Here is a 23,947-nt window from a genome sequence, read left to right on the forward strand (position 1 = left end):
TCACAATCTTTCAAGCACCACTGTACATATAGGGCCTAATTCAGAGTTGATCACAGCAGCAAATTTGTTAGCAGTTGGGCAAAACCATGGGCCTAATTCCGGGTGTGGATCATTAGATCGACAGTGTCTAGGTCAACAATGTTTAGTTCAACCAATATAGGTCAACAGTCACTAGGTCGACAGGGTTGGAAGGTCAACAGGGTTTCTAGGTCGACATGTGCTAGGTCGACAGGTTAAAAGATCGACATGAGTTTTTTGTGTTTCTTTTTGGTGTCATTTTCCTTGTAGAGTGACCGGGAACCCCAATTAGTGCACCGTGTCCCCTCGCATGGCTCGCTTCTCTCGCCATGCTTTGCCATGATTACCATTCCAATCGTAGTCCACGTGGATTGTTAAGTATGAAAAAGTTCAAAAAAAGAAAAAACTCATGTTGACCTTTTGACCTGTCGACCTATAGTGGTCGACCTAAACATTGTCGACCTAGACAGTGTTGATCTTCAGACCGGATCCCCTAATTCCATACCTCCCTACTGTCCCGATTTCAGCAGGACAGACCCGCTATTCGGACACTGTCCCGCTGTCCCTCCCACGGGTCACAGTTTCCCGCGGGCGGGGGGGGGGGCAGTTGGGGAAGGTTTTGATCTCCTACTGCTCTGCAAAGCAGCATGTGATCTACGAATAGATGCCGTATACACGCGCACGGCATCTAATCAATGCTGGGAGGGGACCAGGGGGCTGCCCAGCTGCTCAGGGATAGCTGGGCATGCCCCCAAAATGGCAAAAAATGGTTTCCTTGATGCTCGGCCACGCCCAATCAGTCAAGGCCATGCCCCTCCCATAACATGCCACACCCACTTTTTGGTTCGCCACGCGGACATCCCGACCTGTGGAACTTAAAAGAAGAGAAGAGCTGGTTCGATTTCCTGAGAACTGAACCCCCCCGAACATCACTACCCGAGCCCGGATCTGAGTCAGGCTCAGGTTTTCCTGCCTGACTCAGAAACCAGAACAATGGAAAAACGTCATCATCCCGCTGTCGAATTCTCGCGGGGTTTGGATTCCATATAAGGAGCCGTGCATCGCCGTCATTTTCACTCCGGCATTGGAGAGTGTAGAGAGAGGACGTGTCTCCGTCCTCAGTGTCTTGCATCAGTTCAGTGGTAGTGTCTTGTGCTGCATCAGTCCAGTCACAGTGGTTGTGTCCTCTGCTGCCATATGTCCAGTGCTGCTGTATAAGTTCAGTCCAGTGATGCTGTCTTGTGCTGCATCAGTCCAGTTTTGGTGTCTTGTGCTGCATCAGTCCAGTCACAGTGATGGATTCCTCTGCTGCCATATGTCCAATGCTACTGTATGAGTCCAGTCCAGTGGTGCTTTGTTGTGTTGCATCAGTTCAGTAGTACTGTATTGTGCTGCATCAATCCAGTCACAGTGGTGGTGTCCTCTGCTGCCATATGTCCAGTGCTGCTGTATAAATCCACTCCATTGCAGTGGTGTTTTTTGTCCTACCTCAGTACAGTGGTAGTGTCTTGTGCTGCATCAGTCAAGTCACAGTGGCGGTGTCCTCTGCTGCCATATGTCCAGTGCTGCTGTATAAATCCAGTCCATTGCAGTGGTGCTGTGTTATCCTGCATCAGTCCAGTGATGGTGTCCCTGTGTTGCTGTATATGTACAGTGATAATGCCATATATGTCCAGTGATACTGCCGTATATGTCCAGCGGTACTGCCGTGTAAATCCAGTGATACTGACGTATAATTTCAGTGGTACTGCCGTATAATTCCAGTGGAACTGGCGTATAATTCCAGTGGTACTGGCGTATAAATCCAGTCCAGTGATACTGACGTATGTGTCCAATGATACTGCCGTATAATTCCAGTGGTAATGCCGTATAATTCCAGTGATACTGCCGTATAATTCCAGTGGCACTGGTGCATAATTCCAGCGGTACTGGCATATAAATCCAGTCCAGTGATACTGCCGTATATGTCCAGTGGTACTGCTGTATAAGTCTAGTGGTACTGCCGTATAATTCCAGTGATACTGCCATATAATTCCAGTGGTAATGGTGTATAAATCCAGTGATACTGCCATATAATTCCAGAGGTACTGCCGTATAAATCCAGTCCAGTGATACTGCCGTATATGTCCAGGGGTACTGCTGTATAATTCCACTGGTACTACAGTATAATTTCAGTGATACTGCCGTATAATTCCAATGGTACTGGCGTATAATTCCAGCGGTACTGGCATATAAATCCAGTCCAGTGATACTGCAGTATATATATCCAGTGGTACTGCCGTATAAATCCAGTGGTACTGCAGTATAATTCCAGTGATACTGCCATATAATTCCAGTGGTACTGACGTATAATTCCAGCAGTACTGGTGTATAAATCCAGTCCAGTGATACGGTCATATATATCCAGTGGTACTGGCATATATGTCCAGTGATACCCGGCGTATAATTCCAGTGGTACTGGTGTATAATTCCAGCGGTACTGCCTTATAAATCCAGTCCTGTGATACTGCCTTATATGTCCAGTGATACTGCTGTATAATTCCAGTGGTACTGGCATATTATTCCAGCTGTACTAGCATATAAATCCAGTCCAGTGATACTGCCGTATATGTCCAGTGGTAATGCCGTATAAATCCAGTGGTACTGTCGTATAACTCCAGTGGTACTGCCATATAATTCCAGTGATCCTGCCATAAAATTCCAGTGGTATTGGCGTATATATCCAGTGATACTGCTGTATAATTCCAGTGGTACTGCCGCATAAATCCAGTCCAGCGGTGCTGCCATATAAGTTCAGTGGTGCTGTCCTGTGCTGTATATTATTAACTCCAAATAAAGGTGTTAGTAATATTTAATTCAAATAATTTTCACAGGGTTTACCCTGTGTGGTGTAGAGGTACGCTCTCCTGTACCACATATTGTTATATAACTCCAGAAAAATAATGGAGAACAAAAATGTGGAGGATAAAATAGGGAAAGATCAAGAACCACTTCCTCCTAGTGCTGAAGCTGCTGCCACTAGTCATGACATAGATGATCAAATCCCATCAACATCGTCTGCCAAGGCCGATGCTCAATGTGATAGTAGAGGTCATGTAAAATCCAAAAAGCCAAAGTTCAGTAAAAAGACCCAAAAAATGTACTTTAAATGGTCTGAGGAGAAACGGCCAATATGCCATTTACTACACAGAGTGACTATGAATGGCTAAAGCCCTGACCTATGTCCATGACTAATGGTTCAGCTTCACATGACGATGGAAGCCCTCATACTCCCATTAAAAAATGAAAAGAGTTAAGATGGCAAAAGCACAGCAAAGAACTGTGCGTTCTAAGATGGTATCACAAATCCCAAAAGAGAGTCCAAGTGTGTTGGCGGTTGTGATGTCTGACCTTCCCAACACTGGATGGGAAGAGTTGGCTCCTTCCACCATTTGCACGCCCTCTGCAAGTGCTAGAAGGAGCACCTACAGTCCAGTTTTTGATATTCAAATTGAAGATGTCACTGTTGAAGTAAACCAGGATGAGGTTATGTGTTTTGCTGGCGCTGAGGAGGAAGTTGACGATTCTGATGGTGATGTGGTTTGTTTAAATCAGGCACCTGGGGAGATACCTGTTGTCCGTGGGATGAATAAGTCCATTGTGATTCCTTGGCAAAATACCAAAAAAGCCACCTCTTCGGTGTGAAATTATTTCTCCACAAATCCGGACAACAGGTGTCAAACCATGTGTTGCCTCTGTCAATCTGTAATAAGTAGGGGTAAGGACGTCAACCATCTAGGAACATCCTCCCTTATACGTCACCTGATGTGCATTCATCAGAAGTCAGTTTCAAGTTGTGAAACTTTGGGTAAGAGCGTAAGCAGTCCACTGACACCTAAATCCCTTCTTCCTCTTGTACCCAAGCTCCTGCAAGCCACAACACCAACTCCCTCAACGTCAGCATCCTTCTCAGTCAGGAACGTCAGTAGTCCTGCAGGCCATGTCACTGGCAAGACTGAGGAGTCCTCTCCTAACTGGAATTCCTCCGGAGGATCCTGGAGTGTTACGCCTGCTGTTGCTGCCGCTGCTGTTGTTGCTGCTGGGAGTCGATCGTCATCCCAGAGGGGAAGTCGGAAGACCACTTGTACTACTTCCAGTAAGCAATTGACTGTCCAACAGTCCTTTGTGAGGAAGATGAAATATGACAGCAGTCATCCTTTTGCAAAGCAGATAACCGAGGCCTATGTTGGTGTTAGAGGTGCAACCGGTATCCACCATTAGTTCAGTGGGACTTAGAGATTTGATGGAGATAGTGTGTCCCCGGTATCAAATCCCATCTGGGTTCCACTTCTCTAGGCAGGCGATACCGAGAATGTACACAGACCTCAGAAAAACAGTCTTCAGTGTCCTAAAAAATGCAGTTGTACCCAATGTCCACTTAACCACGGACATGTGGACAAGTGGAATAGGGCAGACTAAGGACTATATGACTGTAGCAGCCCACTGGGTAGATGTATTGCCTCCCACAGCAACAACAGCAGCGGCACCAGTAGCAGCATCTCACAAACGCCAACTCATTCCTAGGCATGCTACACTATGTATCACCACTTTCCATAAGAGGCACACAGCTGACAACCTCTTATGGAAACTGAGGAACATCATCGCAGAATGGCTTACCCCAATTGGACTCTCCTGGGGATTTGTGATATCGGACAATGCAACCAATATTGTGCGTGCATTACAACTGGGCAAAGTACAACATGTCCCATGTTTTGCACATACAATTAATTTGGTGGTGCAGAATTTTTTGAAAAATGACGGGTGTGCAGGAGATGCTGTCGGTGGCCCAAAAAATTTTGGCCCACTGTTGGCATTCTGCCACTGCATGCCGAAGACTGGAGTGCCAGCAAACGCTCCTGAACCTGACCCGCCATCAACTGAAGCAAGAGGTGGTAACGAGGTGGAATTCAACACACTATATGCTTCAGAGGATGGAGGAGCGGCAAAAGCCCATTCAAGCCTATACATCAACCTACGATATAGGCAAAGGAGGGGTAATGCACCTGACTCAAGTGCAGTGGAGAATGATTTTCGCCTTGTGCAAGGTTCTCCAACCCTTCAAACTTGCCACACGTGAAGTCAGTTCAGACACTGCCAGCTTGAGTCAGGTCATTCCCCTCATCAGGCTTTTGCAGAGGCAGCTGGAGAAATTGAAGGAGGAGTTAAGATGGAGCGATTCCGCAAAGTATGTGGGACTTGTGGATGGAGCCAGGATTCAAGGGTGGTCAATTTGTTGAAATCAGAGCACTACATTTTGGCCACCGTGCTCGATCCTAGGCCTAAAGCCTACATTGTATCTCTCTTTCCAGCAGACACAAGTGTGCAGAGGTGCAGAGATCTGCTGGTTAATAAATTGTCAACTCAAGTGGAACGCGACCCGTAAACAGCTCCTCCTTCAATTTCTCCCGCCACTGGGGCTGCAAGGAAAAGGATAACATTTTCTAGCCCACCCGCTGGCGGTGATGCAGGTAAGTCAGGAGCAAAAGCTGACATCTGGTCCGGTCTGAATGACCTGCCAATGATTACTGACATGTCTACTGTCACTGCATATGATTCTGTCACCATTGAAAGAATGGTGGGAGATTATATAAGTGGCAGCATCCAAGTAGGCCGTATATATACTGGCAGGAAAAAGAGGCAATTTGGAGGCCCTTGCACAAACTAGCTTTATTTTACCTAAGTTGCCCCCCCCCCCCCCCCCAGTGTGTACTCCGAAAGAGTGTTTAGTGCAGCCGGTAACCTTGTCAGCGATTGGCGTAGGAGGTTACTTCCACTAAATGTGGAGAAGATGATGTTCATCAAAATGAATTATAAATTCCTTCGGGAAGACCTTTACCAGCAATTGCCTCCAGAAAGTAGACAGGGACCTGTGATGGTGGATTCTAGTGGGGACGAATTAATACTCAGTGAGTAGGCTGTACACACTGAAAGAGGTGAAGAATCGGAGAATGATGATGAGGTCGACATCTTGCCTCTGTAGAGCCAGTTTGTGCAAGGAGAGATTGATTGCTTCTATTTTGGTGGGGGCCCAAACAAACAAGTCATTTCAGCCACAGTCATGTGGCAGACCCTGTCACTGAAATTACTTGTTTGTTAAAGTGTGCATGTCTTGTTTATACAACATAAGGGTGGGTGGGAGGGCCCAAGGACAATTCCATCTTGCACCTCTTTTTCTTCTTTGCATCATGTGCTGTTTGGGGACTAGTTTTCTTAAGTGCCATCCTGTCTGTAACTGCAGTGCCACTCCTAGATGGGCCAGGTGTTTGTGCCGCACACTTGTGTTGCTTACTGTAGCTTGGCCATCCAGCTACCTAATTTGACCTCTTTTTCTTCTTTGCATCATGTGCTGTTTGGGGACTAGTTTTTGAATAGCGCCATCCTGTTTGTAACTGCAGAGCCACTCCTAGATGGGCCAGGTGTTTGTGCCGCACACTTGTGTTGCTTAGCTTAGTCATACAGCCACCTCAGTTTTAGGCCTAAAAACAATATTGTGAGGTGTGAGGTGTTCAGAATAGACTGGAAATGGGATGCAGTCAACATCCAGCCGGACGGAATCCCAGCGGTCGAAATATCGATGCCGGAATCCCGACCGGCACAATCCTAACATATTTTCTCTCCGTGGGTGTCCACGACACCCATAGAGGGAGAATACAATAGCTCGCCACCCCTGTCGGGATTGTGTGGACGGGATTCCGGCATCGGTATTTCGACCGCCAGGATACCGTCCAGCGGGATTACATACTGATCCCCTGGAAATGAGTGGAAATTAATGTTATCGAGGTTAATAATACTGTAGGAGCAAAATTACCCCCAAATTCTGTGATTTTAGCTGTTTTTATGCTTTTTCCAAAAATCATCCAGATCCAAAACCAAAACACGAAATGGTGGTTTTTGCAAAACCAAGCCAAAATCAAAAGACAAAAGTGGAATTAGAACCAAAACCAATACACAAAACACGAAAAGTGCCAGCCGCACATCTCTATGCTCAAAAAAATAAAGGGAACACTAAAAAAACACATCCTAGATCTGAATGAATGAAATATTCTTATTAAATACTTTGTTCTTTACATAGTTGAATGTGCTGACAACAAAATCACACAAAAATTATCAATGGAAATCAAATTTATTAACCCATGGAGGTCTGGATTTGGAGTCACCCTCAAAATTAAAGTGGAAAAACACACTACAGTCTGATCCAACTTTGATGTAATGTCCTTAAAACAAGTCAAAATGAGGCTCAGTAGTGTGTGTTGCCTCCACGTGCCTGTATGACCTCCCTACAATGCCTGGGCATGCTCCTGATGAGGTGGCGGATGGTCTCCTGAGGGATCTCCTCCCAGACCTGGACTAAAGCATCCGCCAACTTCTGGACAGTCTGTGGTGCAACGTGGCATTGGTGGATGGAGCGAGACATGATGTCCCAGATGTGCTCAATTGGATTCAGGTCTGGGGAATGGGCGGGCCAGTCCATAGCATCAATGCCTTTGTCTTGCAGAAACTGCTGACACACTCCAGCCACATGAGGTCTAGCATTGTCTTGCATTAGGAGGAACCCAGGGCCAACCGCACCAGCATATGGTCTCACAAGGGGTCTGAGGATCTCATCTCGGTACCTAATGGCAGTCAGGCTACCTCTGGCGAGCACATAGAGGGCTGTGCGGCCCCCCAAAGAAATTCCACCCCACACCATTACTGACCCACTGCCAAACCGGTCATGCTGGAGGATGTTGCAGGCAGCAGAACATTCTCCTTGGTGTCTCCAGACTCTGTCACGTCTGTCACATGTGCTCAGTGAGAACCTGCTTTCAGCTGTGAAGAATTAGCCAGTGGCTAATTTGCCAATCTTGGTGTTCTCTGGCAAATACCAAACGTCCTGCACGGTGTTGGGCTGTAAGCACAACCCCCACCTCTGGATGTCGGGCCCTCATACCACCCTCATGGAGTCTGTTTCTGATCGTTTGAGTACACACATGCACATTTGTGGCTTGCTGGAGGTCATTTTGCAGGGCTCTGGCAGTGCTCCTCCTGTTCCTCCTTGCACAAAGGCGGAGGTAGTGGTCCTGCTGCTGGGTTGTTGCCCTCCTACAGCCTCCTCCACGTCTCCTGATGTACTGGCCTGTCTCCTGGTAGCGCCTCCATGCTCTGGACACTACGCTGACAGACACAGCAAACCTTCTTGCCACAGCTTGCATTGATGTGCCATACTGGATGAGCTGCACTACCTGAGCCACTTGTGTGGGTTGTAGGGAGGTCATACAGGCATGTGGAGTCCACACACACTACTGAGCCTCATTTTGACTTGTTTTAAGGACATTACATCAAATTTGGATCAGCCTGTAGTGTGTTTTTCCACTTTAATCTTGAGGGTGACTCCAAATCCATACCTCCATGGGTTAATAAATTTGATTTCCATTGATCATTTTTGTGTGATTTTGTTGTCAGCACATTCAACTATGTAAAGAACAAAGTATTTAATAAGAATATACCATTCATTCAGATCTAGGATGTGTTATTTTAGTGTTCCCTTTATTTTTTTGAGCAGTATATATATATATATATATATCTACAGATACAGTATAAATTAGTGATGAGCACCGGAAATTTTTCGGGTTTTGTGTTTTGGTTTTGGGTTCGGTTCCGCGACCGTGTTTTGGGTTCGAACGCGTTTTGGCAAAACCTCACCGAATTTTTTTTGTCGGATTCGGGTGTGTTTTGGATTCGGGTGTTTTTTTCAAAAAACCCTAAAAAACAGCTTAAATCATAGAATTTGGGGGTCATTTTGATCCCAAAGTATTATTGACCTCAATAACCATAATTTCCACTCATTTTCAGTCTATTCTGAACACCTCACATCTCACAATATTATTTTTAGTCCTAAAATTTGCACCGAGGTCGCTGGATGGCTAAGCTAAGCGACCCAAGTGGCCGACACAAACACCTGGCCCATCTAGGAGTGTCACTGCAGTGTCACGCAGGTTGGCCCTTCCAAAAAACACCCCCCAAACAGCACATGACGCAAAGAAAAAAAGAGGCGCAATGAGGTAGCTGTGTGAGTAAGCTAAGCGACCCTAGTGGCCGACACAAACACCTGGCCCATCTAGGAGTGGCACTGCAGTGTCACGCAGGATGGCCCTTCCAAAAAACACTCCCCAAACAGCAGCACATGACGCAAAGAAGAAAAAAAAGAGGCGCAATGAGGTAGCTGTGTGACTAAGATAAGCGACCCTAGTGGCCGACACAAACACCTGGCCCATCTAGGAGTGGCACTGCAGTGTCACGCAGGATGGCCCTTCCAAAAAACACTCCCCAAACAGCACATGACGCAAAGAAAAAAAGAGGCGCAATGAGGTAGCTGTGTGAGTAAGCTAAGCGACCCTAGTGGCCGACACAAACACCTGGCCCATCTAGGAGTGGCACTGCAGTGTCACGCAGGATGGCCCTTCCAAAAAACACCCCCCAAACAGCATATGACGCAAAGAAAAATGAAAGAAAAAAGAGGTGCAAGATGGAATTGTCCTTGGGCCCTCCCACCCACACTTATGTTGTTTAAACAGGACATGCACACTTTAACCAACCCATCATTTCAGTGACAGGGTCTGCCACACGACTGTGACTGAAATGACGGGTTGGTTTGGACCCCCACCAAAAAAGAAGCAATTAATCTCTCCTTGCACAAACTGGCTCTACAGAGGCAAGATGTCCACCTCATCATAATCCTCCGATATATCACCGTGTACATCCCTCTCCTCACAGATTATCAATTCGTCCCCACTGGAATCCACCATCTCAGCTCCCTGTGTACTTTGTGGAGGCAATTGCTGCTGGTCAATGTCTCCACGGAGGAATTGATTATAATTCATTTTAATGAACATCATCTTCTCCACATTTTCTGGATGTAACCTCGTACGCCGATTGCTGACAAGGTGAGCGGCGGCACTAAACACTCTTTCGGAGTACACACTTGTGGGAGGGCAACTTAGGTAGAATAAAGCCAGTTTGTGCAAGGGCCTCCAAATTGCCTCTTTTTCCTGCTAGTATAAGTACGGACTGTCTGACGTGCCTACTTGGATGCGGGCACTCATATAATCCTCCACCATTCTTTCAATGGGGAGAGAATCATATGCAGTGACAGTAGACGACATGTCCGTAATCGTTGTCAGGTCCTTCAGTCCGGACCAGATGTCAGCATCAGCAGTCGCTCCAGACTGCCCTGCATCACCGCCAGCGGGTGGGCTCGGAATTCTGAGCCTTTTCCTCGCACCCCCAGTTGCGGGAGAATGTGAAGGAGGAGATGTTGACAGGTCGCGTTCCGCTTGACTTGACAATTTTGTCACCAGCAGTTCTTTGAACCCCTGCAGACTTGTGTCTGCCGGAAAGAGAGATCCAAGGTAGGTTTTAAATCTAGGATCGAGCACGGTGGCCAAAATGTAGTGCTCTGATTTCAACAGATTGACCACCCGTGAATCCTTGTTAAGCGAATTAAGGGCTCCATCCACAAGTCCCACATGCCTAGCGGAATCGCTCTGTGTTAGCTCCTCCTTCAATGTCTCCAGCTTCTTCTGCAAAAGCCTGATGAGGGGAATGACCTGACTCAGGCTGGCAGTGTCTGAACTGACTTCACGTGTGGCAAGTTCAAAAGGTTGCAGAACCTTGCACAACGTTGAAATCATTCTCCACTTCGCTTGAGACAGGTGCATTCCACCTCCTATATCGTGGTCAGTTGTATAGGCTTGAATGGCCTTTTGCTGCTCCTCCAACCTCTGAAGCATATAGAGGGTTGAATTCCACCTCGTTACCACTTCTTGCTTCAGATGATGGCAGGGCAGGTTCAGGCGTTTTTGGTGGTGCTCCAGTCTTCTGTACGTGGTGCCTGTATGCCGAAAGTGTCCCGCAATTCTTCTGGCCACCGACTGCATCTCTTGCACGCCCCTCTCGTTTTTTAAATAATTCTGCACCACCAAATTCAAGGTATGTGCAAAACATGGGACGTGCTGGAATTTGCCCATATTTAATGCACACACAATATTGCTGGCGTTGTCCGATGCCACAAATCCACAGGAGAGTCCAATTGGGGTAAGCCATTCTGCGATGATCTTCCTCAGTTGCCGTAAGAGGTTTTTAGCTGTGTGCGTATTCTGGAAAGCGGTGATACAAAGCGTAGCCTGCCTAGGAAAGAGTTGGCGTTTGCGAGATGCTGCTACTGGTGCCGCCGCTGCTGTTCTTGCGGCGGGAGTCCATACATCTACCCAGTGGGCTGTCACAGTCATATAGTCCTGAGCCTGCCCTGCTCCACTTGTTCACATGTCCGTGGTTAAGTGGACATTGGGTACAACTGCATTTTTTAGGACACTGGTGAGTCTTTTTCTGAGGTCTGTGTACATTTTCGGTATCGCCTGCCTAGAGAAATGGAACCTAGATGGTATTTGGTACCGGGGACACAGTACCTCCAACAAGTCTCTAGTTGCCTCTGCAGTAATGATGGATACCGGAACCACGTTTCTCACCGCCCAGGATGCCAAGGCCTCAGTTATCCGCTTTGCAGCAGGATGACTGCTGTGATATTTAATCTTCCTCGCAAAGGACTGTTGGACAGTCAATTGCTTGGTGGAAGTAGTAAAAGTGGTCTTACGAGTACGACTTCCCCTCTGGGATGACCATCGACTCCCAGCAGCAACAACAGCAGCGCCAGCAGCAGTAGGCGTTACACGCAAGGATGCATCGGAGGAATCCCAGGCAGGAGAGGACTCGTCAGAATTGCCAGTGACATGGCCTGCAGGACTATTGGCATTCCTGGGGAAGGAGGAAATTTACACTGAGGGAGTTGGTGGGGTGGTTTGCGTGAGCTTGGTTACAAGAGGAAGGTATTTACTGGTCAGTGGACTGCTTCCGCTGTCGCCCAAAGTTTTTGAACTTGTCACTGACTTATGATGAATGCGCTGCAGGTGACGTATAAGGGAGGATGTTCCGAGGTGGTTAACATCCTTACCCCTACTTATTACAGCTTGACAAAGGCAACACACGGCTTGACAAATGTTGTCCGCATTTCTGTTGAAATACTTCCACACCGAAGAGCTGATTTTTTTGGTATTTTCACCAGGCATGTCAATGGCCCTATTCCTCCCACGGACAACAGGTGTCTCCCCTGGTGCCTGACTTAAACAAACCACCTCACCATCAGAATCCTCCTTGTCAATGTCCTCCCCAGCGCCAGCAACACCCATATCCTCCTCATCCTGGTGTACTTCAACACTGACATCTTCAATCTGACTATCAGGAACTGGACTGCGGGTGCTCCTTCCAGCACTTGCAGGGGGAGTGCAAATGGTGGAAGGCGCATGCTCTTCACGTCCAGTGTTGGGAAGGTCAGGCATCGCAAACGACACAATTGGACTCTCCTTGTGGATTTGTGATTTCGAAGAACGCACAGTTCTTTGCTGTGCTTTTGCCAGCTTGAGTCTTTTCATTTTTCTAGCGAGAGGCTGAGTGCTTCCATCCTCATGTGAAGCTGAACCACTAGCCATGAACATAGGCCAGGGCCTCAGCCGTTCCTTGCCACTCCGTGTGGTAAATGGCATATTGGCAAGTTTACGCTTCTCCTCTGACAATTTTATTTTAGATTTTTGAGTCCTTTTTTTACTGATATTTGGTGTTTTGGATTTTACATGCTCTGTACTATGACATTGGGCATCGGCCTTGGCAGACGACGTTGCTGGCATTTCATCGTCTCGGCCATGACTAGTGGCAGCAGCTTCAGCACGAGGTGGAAGTCGATCTTGATCTTTCCCTATTTTTGGAACCTCAACATTTTTGTTCTCCATAATTTAATAGGCACAACTAAAAGGCACCTCAGGTAAACAATGGAGATGGATGGATACTAGTATACTTATGGATGGACGAGCGACTGCCGACACAGAGGTAGCTACAGCCGTGGACCACCGTACTGCGTCTGCTGCTAATATAGACTGGATGATAATGAGATATAAAATATATATATATCACTACTGCAGCCGGACAGGTATATATTATATAATGACGGACCTGCTGGACACTGTCAGCTCAGCACTGCAGACTCCTAAAGTAAGCTACTAGTAGTATCAAGAAGATAGAAAAAAAAAAAACACCACAGGTAGGTGGTATACAATTATGGATGGACGAGCGACTGCCGACACAGAGGTAGCTACAGCCGTGGACTACCGTACTGCGTCTGCTGCTAATATAGACTGGATGATAATGAGATATAAAATATATATATATCACTACTGCAGCCGGACAGGTATATATTATATAATGACGGACCTGCTGGACACTGTCAGCTCAGCACTGCAGACTCCTAAAGTAAGCTACTAGTATCAAGAAGATAGAAGAAAAAAAAAACACCACGGGTAGGTGGTATACAATTATGGATGGACGAGCGACTGCCGACACAGAGGTAGCTACAGCCGTGGACTACCGTACTGCGTCTGCTGCTAATATAGACTGTATGATAATGAGATATAAAATATATATATATCACTACTGCAGCCGGACAGGTATATATTATATAATGACGGACCTGCTGGACACTGTCAGCTCAGCACTGCAGACTCCTAAAGTAAGCTACTAGTATCAAGAAAAAAAAAAAAAAAAAAAAACACCACGGGTAGGTGGTATACAATTATGGATGGACGAGCGACTGCCGACACAGAGGTAGCTACAGCCGTGGACTACCGTACTGCGTCTGCTGCTAATATAGACTGGATGATAATGATATAAAAAATATATATATATCACTACTGCAGCCGGACAGGTATATATTATATAATGACGGACCTGCTGGACACTGTCAGCTCAGCACTGCAGACTCCTAAAGTAAGCTACTAGTATCAAGAAGATAGGAAAAAAAAAAACACCACGGGTAGGTGGTATACAATTATGGATGGACGAGCGACTGCCGACACAGAGGTAGCTACAGCCGTGGACTACCGTACTGCGTCTGCTGCAGTGCTAATATAGACTGGATGATAATGATATAAAAAATATATATATATCACTACTGCAGCCGGACAGGTATATATTATATAATGACGGACCTGCTGGACACTGTCAGCAGAATGCGTTTATAGAATAAAAACACCACACGACGAGTGTTTAACTTTTTCAGGCAGACAATCACAATATACTGGTGGTCAGTGGTCACTGGTCAGTCACACTGGCAGTGGCACTCTGGCAGCAAAAGTGTGCACTGTTAAAATATGTACTCCTGCTATAACTGCTCCCCAGTCTCCCCCACAATTAAGCTGTGTGAGCAGTGAGCACTCAGCACAGTCAGATATACAGTATTACGGGTTCACTACGGCTGGCCGGCGGTCGGGCTCCCGGCGACCAGCATCCCGGCGCCGGGAGCCCGACCGCCGGCTTACCGACAGCTTGGCGAGCGCAAATGAGCCCCTTGCGGGCTCGCTGCGCTCACCACGCTACGGGCACGGTGGCGCGCTACGCGCGCCACACTATTTTATTCTCCCTCTATGGGGGTCGTGGACCCCCACGAGGGAAAATAATTGTCGGTATGCCGGCTGTCGGGCTCCCGGCGCCGGTATACTGAGCGCCGGGAGCCCGACCGCCGGCAAACAGAAGACCACCCCAGTATTACATAGATGATGCAGCACACTGAGGCTGAGCACAGATATGGTATGTGACTGTGTCACACTGTGTATCGTTTTTATTCAGGCAGAGAACGGATTAATTAAACTGGTGGTCACTGGTCACACTATCAGCAAGTAGTACTCCTAATATGCTCCCCAAAATTAGTAAATCAAGTGTCTCTACTACTCTCTAGTCTACTCTAAACGGAGAGGACGCCAGCCACGTCCTCTCCCTATCAATCTCAATGCACGTGTGAAAATGGCGGCGACGCGCGGCTCCTTATATAGAATCCGAGTCTCGCGATAGAATCCGAGCCTCGCGAGAATCTGACAGCGGGATGATGACGTTCGGGCGCGCTCGGGTTAACTGAGCAAGGCGGGAGGATCCGAGCCTGCTCGGACCCGTGTAAAAAAAGCTGAAGTTCGGGGGGGTTCGGTTTCCGAGAAACCGAACCCGCTCATCACTAGTATAAATACAGTTGTGCTCATAAGTTTACATACCCTAGCAGAATTTGTGATTTTCTGGCCATTTGTCAGAGAATATGAATGATAACTCACAAACTTTTCTTTCACTCATGGTTAGTGGTTGGGTGAAGCCATTTATTGTCAAACAACTGTGTTTACTTTTTTTAAATCATAATGACAACAGAAACTACCCAAATGACCCTGGATGCAGATGCCTTATTTTAGTTTTTCACAGCTCCCAGTACCACGCATGTGAGCATACCTGTCTGTCCCAGTTACACACATGTGAGCATACCTGTGTGTCTTGTTTATTTTATTTTAGATGTTTTAGCAGCCCCACAGCAGCCCCTGATCGGGCAAGTTGAGTTCGGGTGGGTTCGGAAAAGTACCAAGGAGGACTATGCAGTGAATTTTTTTGTTATTGAGCCCCTGCCCTAGTGGACTTTACCACTCTACAGTCAAAATTAATTTCATACTATACGTAGGACTGTGGGAGGAAGCAATGCTAACCTCTGTGCCAACAGCATGACTCAGCCTGGCAATCCAGACATCTTCCTGGCTGTAAGCCACCATGAGACTCCATACTGGGCCTTAGTCAGTAACTGTTTTTGCCTTGCAGGAGCCCCTGGCCCATCCAGTGCTGCAGTGCAATGGAAAGCTGATGCAATGCAAGATCACTGAAACTCTGTTATTCTAACACCACAAGGTCTTGCAATAACCCTACATTTCCCTTAGGAAATGAACCCTGTACAACAAATGCACATCTTGTAAATAATCCCAAAATGTGGAACATTAATAATAAATCAAAATTAAGGTTGACTATTTGGAGCCATTCATTTGAGTGAGTCCCTAACATTAAATAATGAGAAGAACCTCTCTCTAATGCTGGGTACACAGTGCACACTAGAAGATGTAGATGAGCGGATTCAGACAGGGCACCCCTGGAATTATATGGCAGACATATAGACATAGGTGTGTTTGGAAAATCTAGTTTTCTCCAGCAGTTGCGCTGGATTATGATTTTGTCTCTTCTGAGTCTGACTGACTTTGGCCACAAATGTGGTCTCATTGGAAAACACTTTGTCAAAATTGCAATTTCCATTTCCACCTTTGCGGCTATATGTTTTCACAAATCTGGTTGTGATGTTGAAGCTTGTTTCGTATTCTGCTCTAGGCTTTAATTTAAACAAAGGATCAAGTACAGCAGTATCCCAGGAATTATATGGCAATGCTTCTGGATTTATACAGCAGATAGGCAGCACCCCTGGACTTATACAGTATAGACAGCACCCCTGCTGAATTACACAGGACAGCAGACAGGCAAAAGCACCACTGGACTTAAACGGCAGTGGGATAGCACCCCTAGTCTGATAGGGCAGAGGGGCAGCACACCATACAGGCCAGCCACCCTGGAATGATGTGGCAGACAAAGAAAAGACATACAAGATTGAATTGTCCTTGGGACCTCCCATCAACCCTTATGTTGTATGAACAGGACATGCACACTTTAACAAACCAATAATTTCAGTGACAGGGTCTGCCACATGACAATGGCTGAAATGATTGCTTAGTCTGGGCCCCCACCAAAAAAGAAGCAATTAATTTCTCCTTGCACAAACTGGCTCTGCAGAGGCAAGAGGTCATCCTCATCCTCCGATTCCTCCCCCTTCAGTGTTTACATCCTCATCCTCATAGAGAAAAAATTCCACTTTGAAGAGGTGGATTTTTGGTATTTTAACCAAGCATGACAATGGGCTTTTTTATCCAATGGTCAACAGCTTTCTCCACTGGTGCCTTTTTCAAACAAACCACATCATTTAGGTGTCAGTGGACTTCTTACCCAAAGTTTCTGAACTTGACAATGACTTATGATGAAATTGCTGCAGGTGAAGTATAAGGGAAGATGTTCCTAGGTGGTTAATGTCCTTACCCTTACTTATTATGGATTGACAAAGGCAACACATGGCTTGACACCTGTTGTCCGGTTTTGTGGAGAAATAATTCCACACCAAAGCTTTTTTGGCAATTTGTCCAGGCATGAATTTGTGCTTTTTCATCCCATGGCCAATATCTGTCTCCACTGGTGCCTTATTCAAACAAACCACATCACCATCAGAATCCTCATCATCACCTGGTGTATTTCTACAGTGACATTCTCAATCTCAACAACTGGACTGGTGGTGCTCCTCTCAGCACTTGCAGGGGCCGTGCAAATGTTGGTTGGAGTCTCCTCTTCCCATACAGTCTTGGGAAGGTCAGGCATAGACATCACAACCGCGGACAAACTTGGACTCTCCTTGGGGATTTGTGATATCTCTGAACACACAGTTGTTTTTTCCTGTGCTTTAACAAGCTTTATTTTTTACATTTTTTGATAGAACGGAGGGCTTCCATCTTCATGAGAAGCTGAGCCACCAGTCATGAACATAGGCCAAGGCCTTAGCCTTTCCTTGCACTTTGTGTCGTGAAAGGTATACTGTAAATTTTACGTTTCTTATCAGATAATTTCTTTTTTTTTCTTAATTTTTTTCTACTTGGATTTTACATGCCCTTTATGACATTGGGCATTGGCCTTTGCAGATGACGTTGATGGAATTGCATTGTCAATATTGTGACTGGTGGCAGAAACAGCTTCAGCACTAGTACTAGGAACTGGAAGTGGTTCCTGATCTTCCACTATTTTTTCCTCCAAATTTTTGTTCTCTATTTCATAGGACAGCACCACTTTATTATTACAGCACACAGAATAGTGCCCCTTTATTTTCACAGCACCACTATATTTTTACAGCATACAGGACAGGGCCAGTGTACATTTATTTTCACAGCACCCCCTTATTTTGACAGCATACAGGACAGGGCCAGTGTACATTTATTTTCACAGCACCCCCATATTTTTACAGAATACAGGACAGGGCCAGTGTATATTTATATTCACAGCACCCCTGTATTTTTACAGCATACAGGACAAGGCCAGTGTACATTTATTTTCACAGCACCCCTGTATTTTTACAGCATACAGGAAAAGGCAAGTGTACATTTATTTTCACAGCAACTCTGAATTTTTACAGCATATAAGACAGGAACCATGTACATTTATTTTCACAGCACCCCTGAACTTTTACAGCATACAGGACAGGGCCAGCATCCCTTTATTTTCACAGCACCCCTGTATTTTCACTGCATACAAGAGGGCAGTGCCCCACAGTGACAGCCAGGACAGCAACACCCATGTACAGCTGCAGCACCCCTAACAGCACATGACACCAGAGTGAGTGACAGGATAGCACCCCTAACAGCACAGTGACAGGACAGCACCTCTAGAGAGCACACACTGACCCCACCTAACACCACCACCCACAGAGAGAGACAGAAGTCTGTCTCCCTCACTCTCCAAGTCCAGAGTGAAAATGGCGGCGACGTGCAGCTCTTTATATGGAATTTAAAACCCGCGAGAATCCGACAGCTGTATTATGACATTTTGCCTCATTCTGGGATCCGAGTCTGGCAGGAAGTTCTGAGCCGGACACTGGATCGTGAAGTTCGGGGGCGGTGGGGGGGGGGGGGGTTTGGTTCTCTGAGAACTGAAACCGCTCATCTCTACTGCATATACAGCAATGGAGAGCAGTCAGTGCTGGTCCTGTGTACCACACTCTTGCCCCCTCTCTTGTCCTGTACAGTGTACAGAGGGTGTTCCGGGTCAGGAGTCAGCAACAGCGCAAAAGGTAGAAAATAATAATGTAAGTCTGTACACACACTACACTACAGTACACTACACTATACTACAGTACACTACACCCTAAGGATAGGAGGGATGTAAGGGGCTCTACCTGGCATAATGTGTAGAAGGAGCTCTACCTGACATAATGTGTATAAGGGCACTACTAGGTGTAATGTATGTAAGAGGATCTACCTTGCATAATGAGTGTAAGGGGCTCTATCTGGCATAATGTGTATAATGTGCTCTACCTGGCATAATGTGTGTAAGGAGCTCTACCTGGCATAATATGTATAAGAGGTTCTACCTATCTTAACATGTATAAAGGGTTCTACCTGGCATAACATGTATAAGGGGATATACCTGGTGTAACGTGTATAAGGGGATCTACCTGGCATAATATGTGTAAGGGGCTCTACCCGGCATAATGTATGTATGGGGATTTACCTGGTATAATGTGTGTAAGGGGCTCTTCTGTGGTGTAATGTGTATAAGTGGCACTACTGTATGGTGTGATTTCAATAATAGACACTACTGTGTGGTATAATGTGAATTGGTACTATTCTGCGGCCATGCGCCTTCCACAAGAAACCATCCCCCTATATTTTTGGTACTGCAAATCCTCAATAGCCAGTAGACAGTTCTTAATGTATTATGCTCCGGGCTCAAGTGGGACAATCACATACTGGGTATGCATCCACTATAGCTTTGGTATGGATAAAGATGGCAGAACAAACCAGATACACTGGTATAAGCTTAGTGTTCTATGTCTTAGTCAGTCCTTGTCAAATGTATTCTCACCAATAGAAATGTGAATACAAGAGGTCCTCCTCTGTAAAACATATACCAATCAACACGTTTTGTAAAACTTGGATATTTTCAAGAAAATGTATAGTTCTTTATTTGATTTTATTCTTGCTGTGATAAAATTAATTAGTGCAAAGAAGCATTGAAGGCCCCTTAAAAATGTTGCTATAGGGCCCACAAATTTCTAGTTACGCCCCTGTCTGCACTATACTGTACTTCTCCAGTTTCTTTTGGGCATATTTTATCAATTTATTTTTACTAAAATAATGTGAAAAAGGGTATTTACACACCCATTTCACATTATTTTAGTAACATCAGAATAAAAAAGGTACTAAAGGGCAATTGGAACATAATTAACAAAATTCAACCCCAAGCCCTGAAATTCACATTTCCCATACTTGTAATGGGATATACAATCTGCCCAAATTTACTAATGGAAATTGTGAATAATACTGGGGGATAGGGAGCCCTGTGATAACAACACTATCTGGTGATGGCTTTAAGCAGGGTTCTCCCCCATTTCCCGACTCCTGGATGCGATCATTTATACACCCCCGCGTACTGCAGATTAGGATGAATTTATCACATCCCATCTGCATCTGAGATACAAATTGTGATAAATATGTCCCTTTGTCCCTACAACTAGATTACTTGGCCTAAACAAGATGAGCTCATTTGCAATGTACTAGCTGACCACCACCATTCTGGGCAATTAATACTATATAAAAGGTAAAATTCAAACTAAATATCTATAAATCCAGAAGATTTATAAATGACCTCTTACAATTTCTTTTTTTTTTTCCAACAGAATTCAGTAATTTGAATCTTCATAGAACAGGACTGGAATCGCTGCTTTTTGCAGTACACGAGAAAAGGAATATTCAGTTACACTGGAAAAAGCACAGTCATCCTTTTGTTGCAAGTACATCTTACACAGTTAAAGATGATACTTACATGGCTGAGGAGATAGATCGACTTGCGGGTGGTTCAAACTATATTGTAGTCATCAGCCTTGGCCAGCACTTTAGACCTTTCCCAATCCAGCTCTTTATCAGGAGAGTTATTAATGTGCACAAGGCTGTGAAACGTCTCTTCTTACGGAGTCCTGAGACCAAAGTTATTATCAAAGCAGAGAACACCAGAGAGATCAGTAGTGATGCAGAGAGATTCAGTGACTTCCATGGCTATATCCAATATCTGATTGTGAAAGATATCTTCCAAGATCTTCATGTTGCTGTGATAGATGCCTTGGACATGGGCATTGCTTACAATATAAATGATGTTCACCCACCTGAACATGTAGTGATGAACCAGGTACACATGTTCCTAACATATATTTGCTAGTATGTTCCTAACATATATTTGCTAGTTAGTTCACAAAGTATTTTTTTTTACTAATAATAACAACGAGAACCAGCAATAAACATATTGGACCTCGTAGACTTGGACACAATTGGGGTCATTCTGACCCAATCGCACGCTGCGCTTCATCGTAACTGCGCATGCGCTGCAGCCGCATTGCACAGGCGCGTCGTTGCCTGGCGATGATCATCGCCAGGCAGCGATGCCGCTAGCGAAGGAAGCGGTTTACTATGCAAAAAAACACTCCCCCATAGGCGCCGTCTAGTTGATCACACGGGCTGCAAAAAGTTGCAGCGTGCGATCAACTGGGAATGACCCCCAATGTATATTTGCAGATGTTATCAGTGTTCAACTGCTGATAAAGTTAACTAAAGAAGAAGGTAGATGGGGGGTATTCATCCAGACCTGGAAATAAAGATGCTCCTTTTTTGCTCCTCCATCTTTAAAGCATATTAAGTTTACAGCGTGTGTGTGTTTCTGTATATACAGAAATAAAGAGTTCCTGTTTGATTATACTTTCTGCACAATCTATACACAGTAGCTATCTACTAACAGTGTGTATCAAAAACTATGGGCCTAATTCAGACCTGATCGCTCGCTAGGGGTTTTTTGCACTGCTGAGAGCAGATAGTCGCCGCCCATAGGGAAGTTTATTTTTTCTTTGCAAGTGTAGCTGAGCGCTACAAAAAAACTTTGTGCAGTTTCTGAGTTTCCCAGGACTTACTCAGTCGCTGCAATCACTTCAGCCTGTTCGGGGCCGGAATTGATGTCAAACACCCTCCCTGCAAATGCCTATACATGCCTGCGTTTTTCCAACCACTCCCAGAAAATGGTCAGTTAACACCCACAAATGCCTTCTTCCTGTCAATCTCCTTGCGATCGGCTGCGCAAATGGATTCTTTGTAAAAGCCATCGCACAGGAAAGATCCGCTTGTACCTGTGCGACACGCATGCGCATTGCGGTGCATATGCATGCACAGTGCAGACCTGATCGCAATGCTGCTAAAAACGCTAGCGAGCAATCAGGTCTGAATTACACTCCTATGTGCGAACCCGAGCCATGTGTATGGGGAAGGAAAGCCTGTTTCTGACAGGTCACTTGCATCTCACAAGCACAGATACTGAGTTTGAGGGTTGTGTCGGATGGGTAAATTCAATGGGCAGGAATACATAATATCCAGTGTTCAACAGTTCATAAGTGTGTAAACTCAGCATCTCCCAACAGAGAGGTGGCCCAACCTCCTAAATAGCATACACATTGAATTTGGTGCACTCAAGGTTACAGGGCCGGTGCAAGGTTTCTCGACGCCCTAGGCAAAACATCAGGCTGCTGCCCCCCCCCCACCGCAGGACACTGTGGCCCGCGGGTGGGACAGCGGGACAGTCCCCAAAAAACGGGACTGTCCCGTGAAAATCGGGACAGTTGGGAGGTATGTAGTTATGGCCCTGTGTGTGTGTGTGTGTGTGTGTGTGTGTGTATGTATATATATATATATATACACACACACACACACACACACACACACTCACACACACACACACTATATATAAATAAACAGGAAAGCCCGGCACTCCACAACATGCAGTGTTCTACTTGCTGGGGTGTTCTCCTAGGTCTTTAGAGGTCTAATATATGTGAAAAATATATCAGGTGGCACTCCACAGGCTAAATCAACATACTTTATTGCTAGGACACACATACACATATATATACATACACACATATATACATATGTTACCTATTAATCCGGCACTCCCATGCAATAGTGTTCAGAGTTTGTGTGCTCGTGCTGTATAAAAATAGTTCTTCTGTTGCTGTAAATAGAAATCTGCATGTCACTCCATAGATAAAATTAATCCTGCTTTATTGAAAAATGGTTACAATGCTAGAAAGGTTCTAAATCATATTAAATATGCAGCATCTGCCGTATGCCGACGGCTCGTTTCCGGACCTGTTTAGGTCCCGTCATCAGGACTAAGCAATCCTGCTGCTGTCTGTCATATTGGGGTCAATTCTATTCGGCAACTAAAGAATAGCGCCGGGAATTAGCTCCCGACGCTATTCAATTCAGCTAAAGTTAAGTCGGCGATGTCCCGTTCTCGCCGACTTAACAGGTAGTTTTGTCGGGAGAACGGGCATTCTCCGACTTAACTACCCGGCGCGAGGCTGATTCCCGACAGAATCAGCCTCGCGCCGGCCGCGAGGCAGCACTTTTGTCGGGTTTATTCTCTCATCCCCCGGGGATGAGAGAAGAATTCCCGACAATTGCGGGCAACTAGTAGCAGAATTGAATAGCGTCGGGAGCTAATTCCCGGCGCTATTCTTTAGTTGCCGAATAGAATTGACCCCATTGAATGTAACCTAAAGAAAAACAAACAAACCTTTTCTTTAGGTTACATTCAATATGTAGACTGCCCACCTGGGCTGCCCAGGTGAGCAGTCTATATCCAGGACAGGGGAGGTGAGAGAACACTATAATGCCGAGGGGGGGGGAGTCCGGAGCGGCACCCGCCTGTCAGTGTCTGCGCACGCCAATGAGTACAGTGTAACAAGCGCCAGCAGCACGAAGCTTTAGATTACTTTACGTGTACAGACAGAACCACTGCCGCTGGGTTACTTACACTGTCGGTGCTGCCGGGTGGCCGCGGCATCCCTGCTCTTTGTCTGTAAAGGAAGCATTCATCGACAGCATGGGGTACCGCCCTCCAGTGGCCACAGCCCATAGGCAGCTGCCTAAAGCTGCCTACTGGTGGCGCCGGCCCTGCAAGGGTACTTGTGGTGCTTAAACCTGTATATTACATAAATCGGTGGCCTGCTGATGTTAACAAATAGCACCAATCTGTATAGTCAATGACACAGTTGTCCTTATTTGGTTTGAATAAAAGTACTTGGAAAAAATGTGAAACTGTGCAATCTGTA

General features: G+C 45.9%; 1 protein-coding gene across 1 annotated transcript in view; it reads left to right on the top strand.

Moving 5' to 3' along the window:
• LOC135057280 (NXPE family member 4-like) overlaps window positions 1–21,009 on the top strand; it is a 77,242-nt gene extending 56,233 nt beyond the window's left edge. The window contains exon 5 of the mRNA XM_063963170.1: window positions 20,474–21,009. Within this exon, the coding sequence (XP_063819240.1) occupies window positions 20,474–21,009 (536 nt within the window). The remainder of the gene's footprint in view (window positions 1–20,473) is intronic.
• Window positions 21,010–23,947: the final 2,938 nt, after the last annotated feature.

The sequence above is a fragment of the Pseudophryne corroboree genome, chromosome 3, assembly GCF_028390025.1.
Source record: "Pseudophryne corroboree isolate aPseCor3 chromosome 3, aPseCor3.hap2, whole genome shotgun sequence".
NCBI classification, from domain to species: Eukaryota; Metazoa; Chordata; class Amphibia; order Anura; family Myobatrachidae; genus Pseudophryne; species Pseudophryne corroboree.